The 16,638-nt window shown below is 41.1% G+C and overlaps 1 protein-coding gene and 1 pseudogene across 1 annotated transcript in view; both read right to left on the bottom strand.

Moving 5' to 3' along the window:
* Positions 1-16,638, bottom strand: part of iars1 (isoleucyl-tRNA synthetase 1) — a 51,739-nt gene extending 35,101 nt beyond the window's left edge. Inside the window, exons 1-12 of the mRNA XM_078283364.1 lie at positions 16,598-16,638; positions 15,679-15,802; positions 13,752-13,908; positions 13,439-13,558; positions 13,083-13,165; positions 12,611-12,728; positions 12,094-12,241; positions 8,983-9,070; positions 7,463-7,523; positions 7,131-7,226; positions 5,515-5,637; positions 641-732 (exon numbers count right to left, since the gene is read on the bottom strand). Of these exons, the coding sequence (XP_078139490.1) occupies positions 641-732; positions 5,515-5,637; positions 7,131-7,226; positions 7,463-7,523; positions 8,983-9,070; positions 12,094-12,241; positions 12,611-12,728; positions 13,083-13,165; positions 13,439-13,558; positions 13,752-13,908; positions 15,679-15,797 (1,205 nt within the window). The 5' untranslated portion in view covers positions 15,798-15,802; positions 16,598-16,638. The remainder of the gene's footprint in view (positions 1-640; positions 733-5,514; positions 5,638-7,130; positions 7,227-7,462; positions 7,524-8,982; positions 9,071-12,093; positions 12,242-12,610; positions 12,729-13,082; positions 13,166-13,438; positions 13,559-13,751; positions 13,909-15,678; positions 15,803-16,597) is intronic.
* LOC139930700 (vimentin pseudogene) lies at positions 2,504-4,570 on the bottom strand (annotated as a pseudogene).

The raw sequence follows: 16,638 nt of genomic DNA, 5'->3' as shown, positions 1-16,638 counted from the left end.
TACTACAGTAGTTCCACATATTTACTGAGGTTAATTAATCCTGCTCAGGTCAGGCTGCAGATGCTCCAAGTGAGAGGGTGAGTGTGCGTGCACCGGATTAAGTCTATGCAAAATTAACTTTGTGTGTATGTCTGCATATATGTGTGTGTGTGTGTGTGTGTGTGTGTGTGTGTGTGTGTGTGTGTGTGTGGTAGTTAAAATGTGTTAATGTGGGACCTTGTGAGGGTGTGGGTGTGTCACCACACTGACCTTGGCTATAAGGCTGTGTGAATGGACTGTGCTGAGACCGCAAAACCTCTATTGACTTCCTATGCTAATACCGCTGAAGGAGGCACAAGCAAAGACGAACCTCAAACCATTACATTTGAGGTAGCAGTCAGGTTGGCACATTATGTCTCTGACCACTAAAAGAACAAGAAGCTCTTATTGTAGGAGTAAACATAACATGGTGCAATATTTCATTAGTGCAGGCCTAATATCTATGCAGCAGGTGGGGTTATTCAATAACTGTTGTTGTAAGGGCACACAGTGGAAGACTTGCCCTTGTCTCAAAGCAGGTAGTTGTTACATTGAGTTTGAAGTAGCCACTGTAACATGGCATAGAAGTAACATTAACAATACAATGTGTAGTCTGTCTCACCTCCAGCAGAAGGGGTAGCTATGTTTGAAAGAGCTGGCGTTGACGAGACGGCCCTTCTCCTTTAGAAACTTCATGATATTCTTGTCAGCATCCTACACATACAACACAAGCAAACAAACAAAAAATGCAGCTTTGAATAAAAGTGACTCACAACGTATATTAGTATGTCCTAATATAATATACAAATATTTTTTTTACAGGCATTACATCAAGTGTGAAGTATGTATTACACAAGTAAGCATACAGTATGCGCTAGTAGCAGAGGGAACTGTTGTGAAGCCAATGGAAGCAATCTTAGTGTGTGAATTAATAAACAAACAATAAAGTAAAAATAATTAAATTTCATGGTTAAGTGTACAAAGCTAATCTTGTAATTAGAGCTAAAACAATTTTGTGTACTACCAAAAAAATGATGTAATTATCTCAATGGCCATTTCATTACCAAAATGCATTATTTTTCCAGAATATATTTGGAACACAAAACTTATAACGTTTGAGCTCTTCTTCAAATATATGTTTTCTCTGTATCATTTCTCAGTTCTTTATGTCCACTGCTCATAATATTTCTCAAATTCACATTTACACCATTTTATTAACACATTCTACTATAAAATCATGTCAAAACCATGTACTGTGTTAAGGTAATAAAGCCATTCTTTAAATTAAAGACACCTATTATCCATCCTAGAAGCAAATGGAATTTTCATCATATCTGAAAATCTCAGAAAATGCATTAAGATTATATAAAAGTATGTGATATTTGAAATGCATTTCACACAAACAATACATTAGGGCCATATACTATGACTCTAAATGAACTTCCGCTCTTATGATTCAACGATAACTAAAGTTAAGATGATGATGAAGTGGAAACAGATTTGTATTTCTTTTATTTTTTGACTTAATAACACTAGTTATTAAGTAAAATATCTTTAAAATATCTTCCCACCACCACAGTTAGAAAAAAAAAATACAAGGGGAAACACTGCTATAGACATAAACCTAGTACTCATCAACAACAGAAACCCACAACCAAGGTCAGAGTGAGCTCACACAGCTACGATTAAATATCAACAAATAGGTGGTGAGAAATAGTCTGTTTTGTCATCCTGCTCCTTGTTTATGGCAGCCAATATAATATGCAATCAGCCCTGTGGCATAAACTGCACTATTTCATCTCGCTCTAACCAAGCTCACAGTGCAATTCACCAGAAGCTCATAAATATCACTTTCCAGCATGGTGCTTGGCAGTTTGTTGGTCCTGACCTCTTTGTAGAGAAGGGGTTTTAAACTTTCTCAGCCAAGAGTAAATTTTGTTTTGCCCCGACCCTGGCTCCTTAAAACATACTAGTAACTCTTGTGATATGGAAACTCATTGGAACCAGGCCTGCAACCCATTGTGGGAATCATCCCATTCTACCGCCCGGCCGAGCAAGCATAACAAAGGCTTACTCAATATTTATGTCACTCAATTATTTACACATATCTGTGATTCCTTTGGCATCTTGTTGCCATAAGGCATAACTTATCTGCTGAGTTTCCAGTTCCCAAAAAAAACACAGCGGTTTCATTCTAGTGTTGTAGTAGTGTAATAGTAGTGTAATATATTTTGAGCTGCCCCAGCTGGCCCTGTCAAACCCTGCTTGCCTGTGGAAAATGAATCAAGGTATAGCAGTCTAAGGCTGGATTCACACAGGCAAAAAAGATCAGAATTATATTTTTTTCTTTGTGGCACATATCTAGCTTTTATTCCATTTATACAGGAAATAGTGAGAAGCAATTAGTGCAAAAATGATACAAGATAAAATAATTGCAATTTACTCAGTTATAACTGGTTTTCAGCAGGTTTTCAGCTTTGCAGCTTAAAAGAAGAAAGGTAGAATAAGGATAGAGGGAACATATGGAAATACAATTATTATAGATGGAGAGAGAGCAGATCAGTAGGGACAGACAGAGAGCAATTCATAGGAGAAAAAAATCATTAATGCATTATTTTGTATGCAGTCACTTCAAGCTTTATTATTAAGTAGTAATTGGTAAACATTCATGTAAATGGTCAACACTTCTGTCCCATGAACCATTTGGGTCGGTCAGGGGGTGTTGCGAAGGCCAGTCACGAACATGGAGTTGGTTTGTTTTGTTTTGTTTGAGGAGTTGCTACCAATCACAGCAGCACAGGGGTGTTTTATTGTGAAGGAGGTGGCATCCCAGAGTTGGATCAGCACAAGTAGGGATGGGTAGGCCAGGAATGTGAATGAAGGAATGAAAGATGTGAAGGGATGGAAATGGTGAGGTGAAGAGAGGCAGAAGGGTGGGGTTGGCAGGGAAAGAGGGATGGTAAATTTAGTAAGGGTACTGCAGGAAAAGGAGAAGGGTCGAACTAAGGAGAAGGGAGGGCAGTACTGCCATTAGTACTGCCAAAAAGAGGGAATGAGAGCGGTAGTGGAGGAGACAGGGTGGATCTGGCAAGGGCAAGACAAGGGAAGTGGGAGGAAGGTTGTGTTAGAGGAAGCAAAGCAAAGGTTGAAATGGAAAGGACAGGGATGGATGGGACAGTGGGCAGACATTCTTGGGATATGGGTAGGGATGACTGTCTGGGTGTGGCTAGCTCAGTGGTAGGAGTTGGTCAGAGACGGTAAAATAGGGAAAGAAGAAATAGATAGGATAGATAGGTGTAGATAGGATGGGAAAATCAGACAAGCTCATCTCTCCACTCTCTGATGCTTTGGTGGTCTTCTTTTCGACTGCTCTGGATCTGAGGCTCCTCTCAGCGTGGAAGATTCAGACATTTGCTGGTGGTTCTCCGCTGATTCCAAGCCTGTGCTCCTCACCCTCCAGCAGCTTCCTGTAGGTGGCAATCTCTGCATCCAGCTTCAGCTTAATGTGCAGCAGTTCCTGGTAGTCCTGCAGATACTTGGTCATCTCCAGTTTGGTTTCACAGAGCTGGGCCTCCAACTGAGCGATGACACTCTCTAGGCTACCCACCTTGTCCATGTGGGCCATCTCCATGTCCTCCAGCTGTTGCTCCAGGGCTGCATTGCGAGCCCTCAGCCCATCAATCTGGTTCTGCAGGTCTGTCACCTGGTTGTGGAAGGTCGTGATCTCGTCCTTCATGGTCTTCATCTGGTCTTCGTGTTTGCTGGCATGCTCCTTGAGGGTGTCAAACTTGCTCTTGTACCACTTCTCAGCTTCCTGGACGTTGCGAGCAGCGACCGACTCTATCTCTGCACGCATGTTGCGCAGGTAGGCAGCCAGGTCAGGCCGGTCACCATCCAGCTCAGCGCTAACCTTCGAGTCCTCAATCTGCTTCATGATGTCAGCCACCTCTTCATCATGCAGCTTCTTGAGGAACTCTATCTCGGCCACCAGCTGCTCTACACGCCTCTCCAGCTCAGCCTTCTGCAGTGTGGCGTTGTCGACATCCTGGCGGAACTCCCTCAGGATCATCTCCGCCTCTTCTTTGAGCGCCAGCTCTTCCTCCAGCTTGAGTCTCCACACTTCAACTTCCTCATCAATGTAGCCCCGCTCAATATCAGCTGCTCCCTTCTCATTAGTGAGGGCCTCAATCAGCTCCCGCACCTCTTTAAACTTGAGCTCATACTCTTCTCCGATGCCTGTGGGGCCTCCCTTGTAGCGGCTCTGCAGGGCAGCCAGCTCAGCTTGTAGAGCAGCATTTCTCTGCTCTAGTGCCTGGACCTTCTCAATGTATCCTGCAAACCTAACATTGAGTTCCTGCATCTCCTCTTTCTCGTTGGCATGTTGCTGGTGTATCTCTGTGCCCAGCTCAATCGCAGTGCCCTGGAAACCGGAGCGTCCACGGCTGTCGTACGAGGATCCACGGCACCGGGACGGGGACGGGCTCTGAACCCTCACCCTGCTGCTGGAGCCGCTAACCTGGAGGCTCTTCTGGGAATAAGACGCTCCTCTCATGTTGTGTTTGTAGTGTGCTCGATGTGAAAGAGTTTGTGGTCAATACTGAGTTTCTTGTTTCGAGAAGAATAGTTCTTTCTACGCCTCTTTGCTCTCTCTCGTTTTCTCTTTGCGCAGCCCGCCTTGCGACTGACGCTCTCTCTGATCACTCCTGGGGTTTTTATAGGGTCATAAAGAATGTCTCGGACAGCCTTGAAACTCACGCTTGGTTTTGACATATTTTAAAAGCGGATTATGACGGACATCCAGCGAAGAGCTCTTTATTAGCTAACGCTGTATTGTTAGTGGCCAGGCAGGTCGAGTCCACTCCCTAGCCTTCGCACTAGGAGGTGAAATAGTGATCAGATCATGTATAATGGCTATTTTTCACTCACCAATCACTTAGGGTGGCTGTGAGTTGGGTGTGTAAGAGAGGTTGACGGTATCCAATGCACTGGTAAACACTGACGATGTGCTTTGGCAGCAGGTTTTCCTATACAACTTCCTCATACTGCTCTGACGTGGACTCCCTCATCTCCCTCCATCACACATTAATGAACATGTCATGCACCAGGGGAATCATGCGAAATAACATTCTGAGAAACATGAGAAATATTTTACACTGTCACAATTAAAACAGTTAGCACATAGCATACTATACACAAAAAAAAAACAAAAGCAGTAAACGGACTCAGTGTTCAAAGGGAACAAGGAGAAAAAAACATTGAGATGGAAGGCATTTTCCAGAAACAAACTGGGGTAATGGAGACGAATATGAGAGTGGGTGGAGAGGAATGTCATCTTGCAGTGGAGCCCAACGAGTGGAAAATCAAATGCCGAATTAGAAACAACTAGACATTAAGGAATTTGCCCCGTGTATCGTACCAGTGACTCTTTCCAGGGGTAGAATGTCTGAAATGTCTGCTAACCCTAATCTACGTGTAAATGTCTGATGTGTCACTCACCTTGACATACTGTCCCGCAAAGTCAGTGACCTCTGGAGTGAAGCAGCCTGAGGCGTCCACAGGGCAGATAGGAGCCTGGTCCCTCTGGATGATGTTGTATTCCATGCACACCCTGTAATCATCCTACAGAGGAAATACATATTTTAAAGATTATTTTAATTATTTTTTATTGAAGACATTTTTGACTCTTTCATTGACTGACCTCTTCTCTGCAAAAACATTTAGTGGAGTATTGAGTCTTGTTTTGTTTCTCTTAAAGCAACTAAAAAAAATGCCAATTGGGTGAGATCATTTCACCTGTTTCTAAAGAAAATTAACTTGTTTCAATCAACATATTATGTTTTTTTGAGTGATCTGCCTCATTTGAAGATTATGTCACTTGTTTCAATAATATTCTCAAAACAGATGAAACTGCATTGGAAACTAATTAAATGATCTCACCCCTTTGGCAGACTTTGTTCACTTTTGTTTTGTTGTTCAATATTTGAAGACTCATTATGATGACTTGTTAAGATGGATATTTTTTACAGTGTTGAACCAAGGACTAATGGTATGTGGCACCTAAGCATGAAAGTTCAAAGTACTGTTCAGCTGTAAATGTATTTTGTATTCTAATACCCTGTCAAGATCCAAGATAGATGGCACAAGGTCATTTCACATCTAGTCATAAAACATACAATCTGAGAAATATCATTATCACCATCTACTGCATATCCTATGTATGTATTTTCAACATTTTCTAAGTGAATAACCCATTAATGTGAAAATGATCACTAAATCACACAACTGTTGATAAAAAAAGAAAGAAAAACTCCTAAACATGTATACTCAAATGTGATGTCGTCATGACAATGTTAAGCTAACAGCCCCACTGGGACAGAGCTGCAGTCAAGCAGGGAGAGAGCGCAAAAGAGGGGAGAGAGAAAGAGCGAGAATCTGTGTCCACAGCTGGCTGCAGCCACAGGGGCATCTATCTGCCCTTGACAAGGGCATCTAGGCTATTAGCAATGACCCAATAGCTCTGATAGCACTGCAGCCGTGGCCTCCAGACTATGGGATTAGATTGATACTGTACCATTCAATAGATACATTTTATAAGCTACACTACCATAAGCATACACATGAACTTGCAGTCAATACACAAAGAAGCAAGTTGCCGTTGGTGGGTTTGCAACATTCTGAAGAGGCAGATTTGCAAGACACTAAGTATTATATTCGGCATTTATTAGAAATGCAATGATAAAGTACCAAGCCAAACTCTTACAAAACAAGATATGCCAAAGATTCTGAAGAACTGTTGGATCATATCATTAATATCATTAGTATCAAATTAATAATGTGGAAATTTAAGATTTAAGAAGAAAACAAAAAACAAATGTGTAAAAGAGCTTGTTAGCTTGTTAGTAGGTGCCATTACACTGCTTCTGTTAGGACAGTTTTCATATTATAATACCATATTCTTCCAGAATAATGATACTTAGTCTGGTAAAATATCATAGTGATCGCAGTGAAATAGATTCAAATTACCATTGGATACTACATCAGACTACGTAGCAAGGTCCTCTCTGTCTGCGGTGAGTAGAAAGAAACAAACAAAGAAAAAAGACCACACTTACAGCTCCAAAGTAAGGGGCCTGGTGGACCACTCCTGTGCCCTCCTCCTCCTTGACGTAGTTATCCATCACCACCTGGAATGCACCTGTCTCCCCACACTGGAGTGAAGAGAAGAGGAGAGAATTAGATGTGGGGGCGGGTGGTGAGAAGCACAGGAAATAGAGGCAGAGATAATAAGAGAGGAATTAAGGGAGAGATTGAGAATGTAAACAGAGAAACACCAGTTTGTCGTCAGACAGGTAATTAAAGTGAGATATAGGTCTGACTTTAGTTTGTGGCAAACAATACATAAAAATGTGCAGCAGCCTGCAGCAAGAACATCAAGTCTACAAACCTTAGCGAAGTACTGGAAAAGAGGCTTGTATTTCTTTCCTTTCAGCATCTTGCCAGGGAATCTGAAACGCATAAAGACACACTTAAGCTTAAAATATTTGTTACAACGTCCATCATTATTCCAACTTTCCCTGCATTGACAACCTTGTAGAAAGCTAGTACAACTACAAGTGTGTGCCAACATACAGGTAAAACACTGAATAAAGCACATGCCAACCAAAAATAGTGTTAATAGGGTGAAAACCAACCAGAACAACTTCAATGCAACATGGCATAGATTATACAAGAATATGAAACTTTACTGGAGGGATTCTTCCGCAAGCATTTCCATCTGTTTGTGTTTTATACTGGTGATGACAAACACTGCCTCTCTATCTCCTGAGATCTCCATGTAAGTGTTCAGCTGTTTTTAAGATATGGCGACTGAGAGAGACATGGTATACTGTTTACATAATTTCCATTCTAATGAAGCCATTCAGGCCGCTGTGGATGGGGACTTTGTCCTTGTAGAAGAAGCAGCTCCTGTCAGGACAGACATGCTTCAACATAGGATAGCTTTGTATTTATTGCCATTTAATTTGCCCAATAAATGGGATGAGTGGGTGTAAATCATGCCTGGAAATGCGCTCCACCAGGCTTCAGTACATTCTGCATCCCTCATTCACTGAGGTGCTTCCTTTACTCATGGGAGTTAAATATATCTCACCTCATTCTTTCCCTGCTCTGTTCTACACTTTCCATTCGCTCCACTACCATCCACTGAAGTGGGAAATAGGGAATTTGATTTACTTTTCACTGCATAGAGCAACACCCAGCTGGAAAAAATATACCTCTCCTAATTCTCCTGTCACTAGCTTTATCCTAGTCTCTTAACTCTGGAACACTAGTTGTAACTCAAGAGAAAACCTTCCACAGTAAATGTGAAATACAAGTTTGGCAGTCAATCACTGAAGCTGAGTGTTCTGAAGCATAGCGCCTGGGTTTGAAACTTCTTTTTTAACTTACTACAAAGTTTGAACCTCAAGTTTCAACGTTTCAAGCACAGGGTATTAAGGTCACACTCTGTCACTCACCCTAACCACCTCATCACCCGAACGTCTTATTTGATTTGAAAAGTTCATTGTTTAGTAGACTGAAGTACAGCCCAGCTTCACGGACACAGCTCCCTAACAAACCTTCCACTTATATTAAATACATCAAATTTTAGTTCAATACTCCCTTTTTGCACGACGCTCCTATGAGCTCTGTCTATTTATTCCAACCTAAACATTTATTCCAACATTGCTTCAATGTATGTATTGCTGCTGTGAAGATATAACAGTAATGAAACAGGACTGAACTCATCGCTGTGTCGTAACATACTTTCATCAATGTGTGGAAATTATTCCTGGTCTAACCAGCACCTCATAAAAACAACTGTTGTACACTGGGCATCTACAACCTGACGTATCTACGTCTAGGGTGTTAATCCTTTTCACTCTTCGTGGCTTTGTGGCGGCTATTAGGCCCCTGTGTACTCACTTGTCCAGGAGAGTGTACTCGCTCTCCGACTTAAACAGAGATCCCAGCCTGGCCTCCATCATGATGTAGGTCTTCTCTGTGGCGTTTTCTGAAAGTCAGAGAGAGATGGAGGTAGAGTAAAACAACTGAAACTCAAAGCATTTCATGTTGGGCCTCTGTATGGAGCAAATCTAGTCTTACCCTTAGACCAAGGCTCCCTACAATCACACTCGTATTCCTGCCAAACAGTACTTTAAGAAACAATGACATGAAGCCAAAGTTAAAGAGCTTTTCATAGGGTAGGTCTGTGGCATGACAGAGAGAGATACAGACATACACGGGGGGGGGGGGGGGGGGGGGGCTGTTCTGTGGCACTCTCTCTGACAAAGCCAGGGAGGCAAGATGATAAAGAGCATAATACGCCTGCAACATTTATAACATTGCATAAAAGCAAATACAAAATAAATGTTCATCACACTCCTGTGGCTTCTGTGGCATAGCTGGAAACTGGTGTAGCTCAGAATTAGCATAACTAAAAAAAAAAAAATTATTTGGGAGAAGTCCAAGGCAATACACAAAATGCTCACCAGGCGTTTTTTTTTTCCCCCCACACAGCTTTCAACATTATAATGAACCGGAGATGAGGATACTGATTGATCTGATGGGAGAGGATTCCGTTTTTCTTTGTGGTTCATTTTTCAATGTCTGCCATATCAAATGCCACTGGGGGATGATTTGTGTTTTTTTAACTGAATTTTCATGTATGATGAATAGCAACTCATCAGACATGGTTCCAATCCACACAGCCTATACCTGTGCTACACTTAAGTCTGCTAAACAGACATGCCAACTTCCAGTTCTCAATAGCACAGCCATAATGTCAAGGTCGGGGAAGGACCTCATCATGTAGCTAAATGCACTCGACTAGCAGCTGAGCTAAATAAGTCCCAACACTGTCTAAAAGTCGACCCTGCATATAGGATAACTGCCTGACAGACTGGAGAACTGAACCCCACTGGAAAACCGGCCAAATGGGGAGAGTTTAAGAGAAAGAACAGACGGGAGGTTAAGAACGGCAGGAACAACAGTTGTGAATAGCAGGGCAAAAACCAAATGCCCTGAGAGAGAGAGATGCAAAAAGAGAGAGAGAAGGGGGCAGCATCAATAAAAGATGTTTCTTCTCCTCAGTGGTGCGATAAATGATTGCAGCCTCAACTCAAAGGTAGGGATGGAGAGGGAGAGAGAGAGAGAGAGAGAGAGAGAGAGAGAGAGAGAGAGAGAGAGAGAGAGAGAGAGAGAGAGAGAGAGAGAGAACTATAAGGACAATAACAGGTGGATGGGGAGGCAAAAAGAGCAATAAGAAAATGGGGAAAAAATGGGATATGGAGAGTGAGAGAGGGTGGGAGAGAGAGAGATAACGAGAGAGACTGAGCTGATACAAAAAACACTCATTGGTATGCCAAGGCGGTCTCCCATGCAGCATGGCACAGGCAGTGCAGTGAGGGATAGTTGCTCGGACTATGCTTCAACAGTGCCCCCTGCAGGATCAGATAGGCTATGACAAGCTGGAAAGAATCTAGGTCATCCTTTTTAAAACCCACCAGTTTCTCTCATAGGGAACCAAAAACTACAGGAGGAGGATAACAAAAAAAAAAAGAAAAAACACTAGCTACCTCTCTGGAGTATTTTTTATATTTGAACAAGGACAACGCTTTTTTAAGTGACCCGATTTGAGGTTCATCTGCGATTCTCACAAAGTCTAAACCACACACACGCACATACACACGCACATGCACACACACAGTTCACAAGTGTACACACACTAATGTTGTCATAGACACACATATGCACAGAGTGTATCAGTACAAGCTACAGTATCAGCTCAAAATTACAAAACATGGTAATGGAAAAAATATTTGCAAAAATTAGGCAGTTTCCTACTGTAAATTTTACGTGTATTTGACAAACACAAAACAAGAGATGCATATCATGTCTTTGGTTACACTTTGGTCCTGAAGCACAAATAAAGACACAGTTTTTACATTTTTAAGAAAAGTGCCACATCTGTTGTGATGTTATTTGGACGCATTTTCTCCAGCAAGTCCCACTAACACGATTATAGCCATGTTTCTCTGGGAGAAACGTACGAGTGTCAAGGTGTGTCTGACCTCGACATTGTATTTGGAAAGCACTGTAGGGTTACTGTACATTATTTCAATGATTAAGATCTTACTTAAGAACTGCTAAGCTGTAACCTGTGTATGAATGAGCTTAGGGGTAATTGATAAATGCCTTGGAAATACCTTTTTCTTTTTTTTTTTTACAAAAATCAAACTGAAAGGGCCATTTCACATGCGTGAGTTTACACACATAATTTTTTTAATCAGCCTTTCTGAACAATAATAATGCCTTAGCGTCCAGCTAATGCTCAGGAATGTAGAGAGTCTGGTTTGTTGTAGATAAAAAGAAAGCCGTTCTATGACTCTTGTCATAGAACAAACATTTTAAAGTCTTATTTTATCGGCTAATATATAGCCTCAGATTAGAAAATCTACCAACACCTTATGGCACAGAAATCCCTTCTTCTGGGCGCAGTTTGCCAAGGCAGCATTCCTCCTCTGCTAATTTGTTCTTGTTTGCCATTTTCGAATAAAACAACCATCAGCTGATATTGAGGTCTGGTACACTCAGCCCACAAGAGACACAAGTTTTTCACAAAGAAAACTTTGGCCACAGGTTTTAACTTTTAAGAAACATTGGCTACGTTTACATGCACAGCAATAATCCAATTATAATGCAATTAAGACAGTAATGCAAGTAGTGTGGAGCCCATGTAAATACCATATTATGATTATGTTAATGTGATTATGCTCATAGTTGGAGTAACCATAATCGCAGTAAGATATGCAGAGTACTGCGATTATTATTATTATATTTATTGAAAACGCTGAATGCTCATCAAACCCCTATTCCCAAATGAAAACCATCCATGCTTCTCTAAAAGCCAAGACACACCCTGTTGGTCATGTTGTAAATTGCCAAAAGATTGTGAACATAAGACATTTTTGTGGGCAGACAAACAGTCGGTGGATATTTCCCTCTTTTCCTACAATGCCAAGCTATGTCTCTCACCTTTGACCTTCACATACTGGAACTCGGGGTTGACACAGAGGGCCAGGTTGCTAGGAAGTGTCCAGGGTGTGGTTGTCCAGGCGATGAGAGCCACACCCTCATCGTCCACCAATGGGAAGTTGACGATGACCGATGGATCCTGAACATCCTAGAGACAAAAAGGGATGAGAGATATTAGGTTAATTCAGTAATTACTCCTACTTGACAGTAAATTGATTTGTTTTTTGTTACAATTTTGTAATGGTTTTGTTATTAAAGGCAGGCTGTCTGCTTTCTGTTGACGTCCTTGTCACTTTCTTTAGAGGAAAAACAGAGGTGATTGAGTTGTTTACGAAATGACAAAACAGCATAATGAGAGCCTGACAATGATGCCGACTTGCGGACTTGGATGACTTAAGATCTGATAGTTTCTCTGATACTTTTGACATATTTCAGATCTGTTATCTCTCAAGAATAATGAATATCAAAATGCTGAGTTAGTCTGACTGAGGTGCTACGGGTCATGTTGCGTGCCAACCTTGTAGTTCTGGTGGGACTCAAAGTTGGAGAGGGGGGTGTTGCAGGCAGTGGAGAAAGGCATGACTTTGACACCCCTGTACACCAGACCCTTGTCATACAGCTGCTTGAACACCCACCTGATTGAATGAAAAGACAAAATTAGCAAAAAATGTAACTTAAAATTAACAGGAGGTAGGGAGAGACACCTTCCACACCAGGGGTCGGTTTCCCAGACATGGAATATGCTTGGTCCTGGCTAAATACCTCACTTTCTGTCAGTAGAAATCTGTGATGAAATTGACTTGGTGTAGGATTAGGTTTAATCCAAGCCAATGAAACAGTCCCTGAGAAACTGGAAAATGTAATTCCTTCTAATTAAGTAGAAATAGAAATTATGTTATTTTTTAAAGCCCAAATGTTTTTGGTAAGAAAGCTAATTATGACTATCCAACTTGACCATAAAAACACAGCAAAGGTTCTGGGATCCATACCAGACAGTCTCCATGAACCATGGGTAGAGAGTCTTGTAGTCATTCCTGAAGTCAATCCACCTGCCCATCCGCCTCACTGAATTCTGGGGAGAACAAAAATCAAAACACAATGAAGAGAAAATAATGATAACATGCCAAAATTCTGTAGAGCATGTTATTAAAAACAATGATTATGCTGCTACATCATGACTCAGAAATGCCAAAATAGATCTTAGATACCCCGACCCCAGGTAAAAATAGTAGCCTTGCTTTGTTCTTTAGAGGTTATTTAGTGCGGTTTCAATGCGCTGTTCTAAGTCAGACGCGTTTTGATGTTTTAGTTCCATGGGGATCAGTATTCTCTCCTTTTTGCTCACCTCCCACTCGTTGGCGTATCTCATGACAATATTTCTGCACTGTTTGTTGTATTCAGCAATGCCCATCTTGGCCACGTCGTCAGGCCCCTTGATCCCCAGAGTCTTATCAATCTCATACTCCTACGAAAACACATAGGAGATGAGTCACACAAAGGCACACACAAGGGCGCCAAACACACTTTTGCTGTAAAGATCAAAGGCATGTAAGTTCCAGTGAGTGTACAGTGAATTTACGCAGGAAATCTTGCAATAACACAAAACTCAATTAAAATTTAGCAATATTCCTAGAAAGAGAAAATTCAGACAGACTTACCACAGGCAGTCCGTGACAGTCCCAGCCAAAGCGTCGGTCCACATGGAAGCCACTCTGGTGGGCAAAGCGGGTAACAATGTCCTTGATGGTGCCAGCTAGGATGTGCCCATAGTGGGGTAGACCAGTGGCAAAGGGAGGGCCGTCATAGAAGGTATACCTGGATGGAAGATGGGAGGCCAAATTGTTATTGTGTAATTGTTATTTAAATGAAATGAATGAATGAAGTACTATTTTATCAAGGCAGCATAAGAAAGACAGTGCTTGACATGGCCACTTTTATAAATGTGTAACTATTCTACTATACAGCAGCTATAAAAGATCTGCAGTGATTTACTTTGCTGGTAACTCATGGGGAAAATCTAATTTAATCATCCATTGTTGACTACCACATACTGTCATATTTGACTGTGCTGGAAAGAACATTGCACTGCCTAAGATCCAAGTATGTAAGTATAAAACTGGGCCAAAACAACTAGTTAGCCAGGAAATTCAACTTCTTTACTTGGCAGCACAGCAGTTGGAATGACATTCAGCAATGATAATCTTTAACCAGCAGGAAAGACTCATGATGAGCAGGCTACTGTTGTACAGCTTTTATAATCCATCCACAACAATTTCTCACCAAGACAGACAGACTAATTTCCTCACAATGTAGTTAAAGGAATAGTTCACCCAAAAATGAAAATTCTGTCATCATCTACTCACCCTCATGCCAAATGAAACACAGGTGAAATTTGTTAGTCCGTACAACACACAGGGAGGTTGCCAGCACAACTTCGTAGCAGCCTTCTCCAAAACAACTGAAGTCAATGGGGACCACTTCTTTAGAGTTCCAAAACAAAAACAGCCAAACAATCACACTGTGAATAGAAAGACCTATACACCATTATTTGTTGCAAATCAATCAGCTGTAGTTAAGATTTGCACTAAATTATGGTGTAAATATAGGTTTTTGGAACTCTGAAGAACTGGTCCCCACTGACTTCAGCTATTTTGGAGAAGGCTGCTATGGAGTTGTGCTGGCTATTCCTTTAATGTGTATTTTGTCAGGGGGGTTAGGGTTGGGGCAACTAAGAACCACAATATTGGACCTGTCATTTTATTTTTATTTTATTTATCCTTTATTTAGCCAGGAAGATCCCATTGAGATACAGGATCTCTTCTTCCAGGGAGTCCTGGTCAAGATGGCAATTTAAACAGTTTCACATAAAAAAAACAGTTTCATGTAAAAAAACAGTTTCACATAAAAAAAAAACAATCTCACATGGTAGAACACATATAATATATAAAAGCTACACAAGGGAAAAAATAAGGGAAGAGAAGCATACAGGCCATACCATCGATATCCGTAACACAGTCCATCTCAAGTCAAGGTTATATAAAACGGCAACATTTTTCCTTCAGGGCAGTTTGTAAAAGACCTTTAAAAGGTATTCAAAGAAGGGAGTGCTTCTAAGGTAATGGTATTTTGCAACTCATTCCATACCCAAGGTGCATAAAAGGAGAAAGCGGTTTTACCAAGCTCTGAGTGCACCCTGGGGACATTTAAAAGAATCCGATTAGTAGATCTAGTGTTATAGTTGCTGATATGATAGGATAAAAGGCTGGAGATATAAGTAGGTAGTTTTCCTAGCAATGTCTTGACAGTAAATAGCAACATGTGTATTTTTCTCCTCTGGTATAGAGAGGACCATCCTAAGAATTCATATAAAATGCAATGGTGAGTGCGTGAGCCTGCACTGCCATACTAAACTGCTGATATACTTTTTCCATTTCATACCAATATTTAATCCCAAAACATAACATAATGGCAAAGAAGTTGCAGCTGTCTCAATCGAGTCGTTTGAATCTCATCTGATGCTCCTATAGTCTATTTTAGCCTTTTTTACCAGCTGCATTATTATAAGACAAAATCAGTTGGACTTACTTGGGCCTGTTCTTGGACTGTTTGAGGCATTCCTGGAAGCAGTCCTTTTCCTTCCACAATTGAAGGATCTTCTCCTCCTCAGAGGGAAAGCTGATGGACTCAGAAACTGGCTCCACCATGGCGTCTATCCAGAAGAGATCCAGAAATTAGATAAAAATTAAACTCAATAGGCTTATGGCGCAGGAGGAAATGAAAAATGACAGTGCACATATCTCAAAGATGACATTTCAAATCTTTTTATTTCCATTTTCTGGGCTAAATAGAGTAGTGTTTTATCTATTACTATCCCTACCACAACTTCATCAGTTAGATTGATATAATCTCCATTATATGACGCATGTATTAAACCACAACCAATGGATTATTATAGGTTGAATAAAGACTTGATCAATTTGGCAAAATTAAACCTAAATTGGAATTGTGTGGAATGGTCAATGCGTAGCAAAATTGCAAACAATTTTGTCTGCTTCGTCCATTTCTCCAACCCTCCACAGATCCTCTGGGAACCGAATAACTGTCAAAATCTGTTAGTGCATGGCTTCATCTCTGAGGTAATGTTGGATCAAGTTTGTCCACACAGTAAACGTTCACATTAAACATTGTATGCAGAACAGTCCCGACTTTCCAACATTAACTATTCATTGCAAACAGGCATTTGCAGAAACTTCGTCCAAAGCATGTCCAATAAGTCACTTTTCCACAGTTGTTCATAGGAATGACGCCTCCTTGTTGTTAGCTAGCAGACTATGCTAACCGGCCAACGGTGAGGCTAAATGCTTCGGTTACTTGTAACATACTTGCTTGGTAAGTTTGTGAAAGGCAGGATTCATACACGGACACATACAATACTTTCAATGCGGAATATCACTGTAATTAAACCATAATGATGTAATATTTCTCTTTGAATGGTGATACTCACATGTTTTCTGTCCCCGGCTGCCAACAGAGGGGATGAGACAG

Source organism: Centroberyx gerrardi, chromosome 5 (assembly GCF_048128805.1).
Source record: "Centroberyx gerrardi isolate f3 chromosome 5, fCenGer3.hap1.cur.20231027, whole genome shotgun sequence".
Lineage (NCBI taxonomy): Eukaryota > Metazoa > Chordata > Actinopteri > Beryciformes > Berycidae > Centroberyx > Centroberyx gerrardi.
Note: the sequence above shows the minus strand (reverse complement) of the source record. Positions and strands in the feature narration are given on the sequence as shown.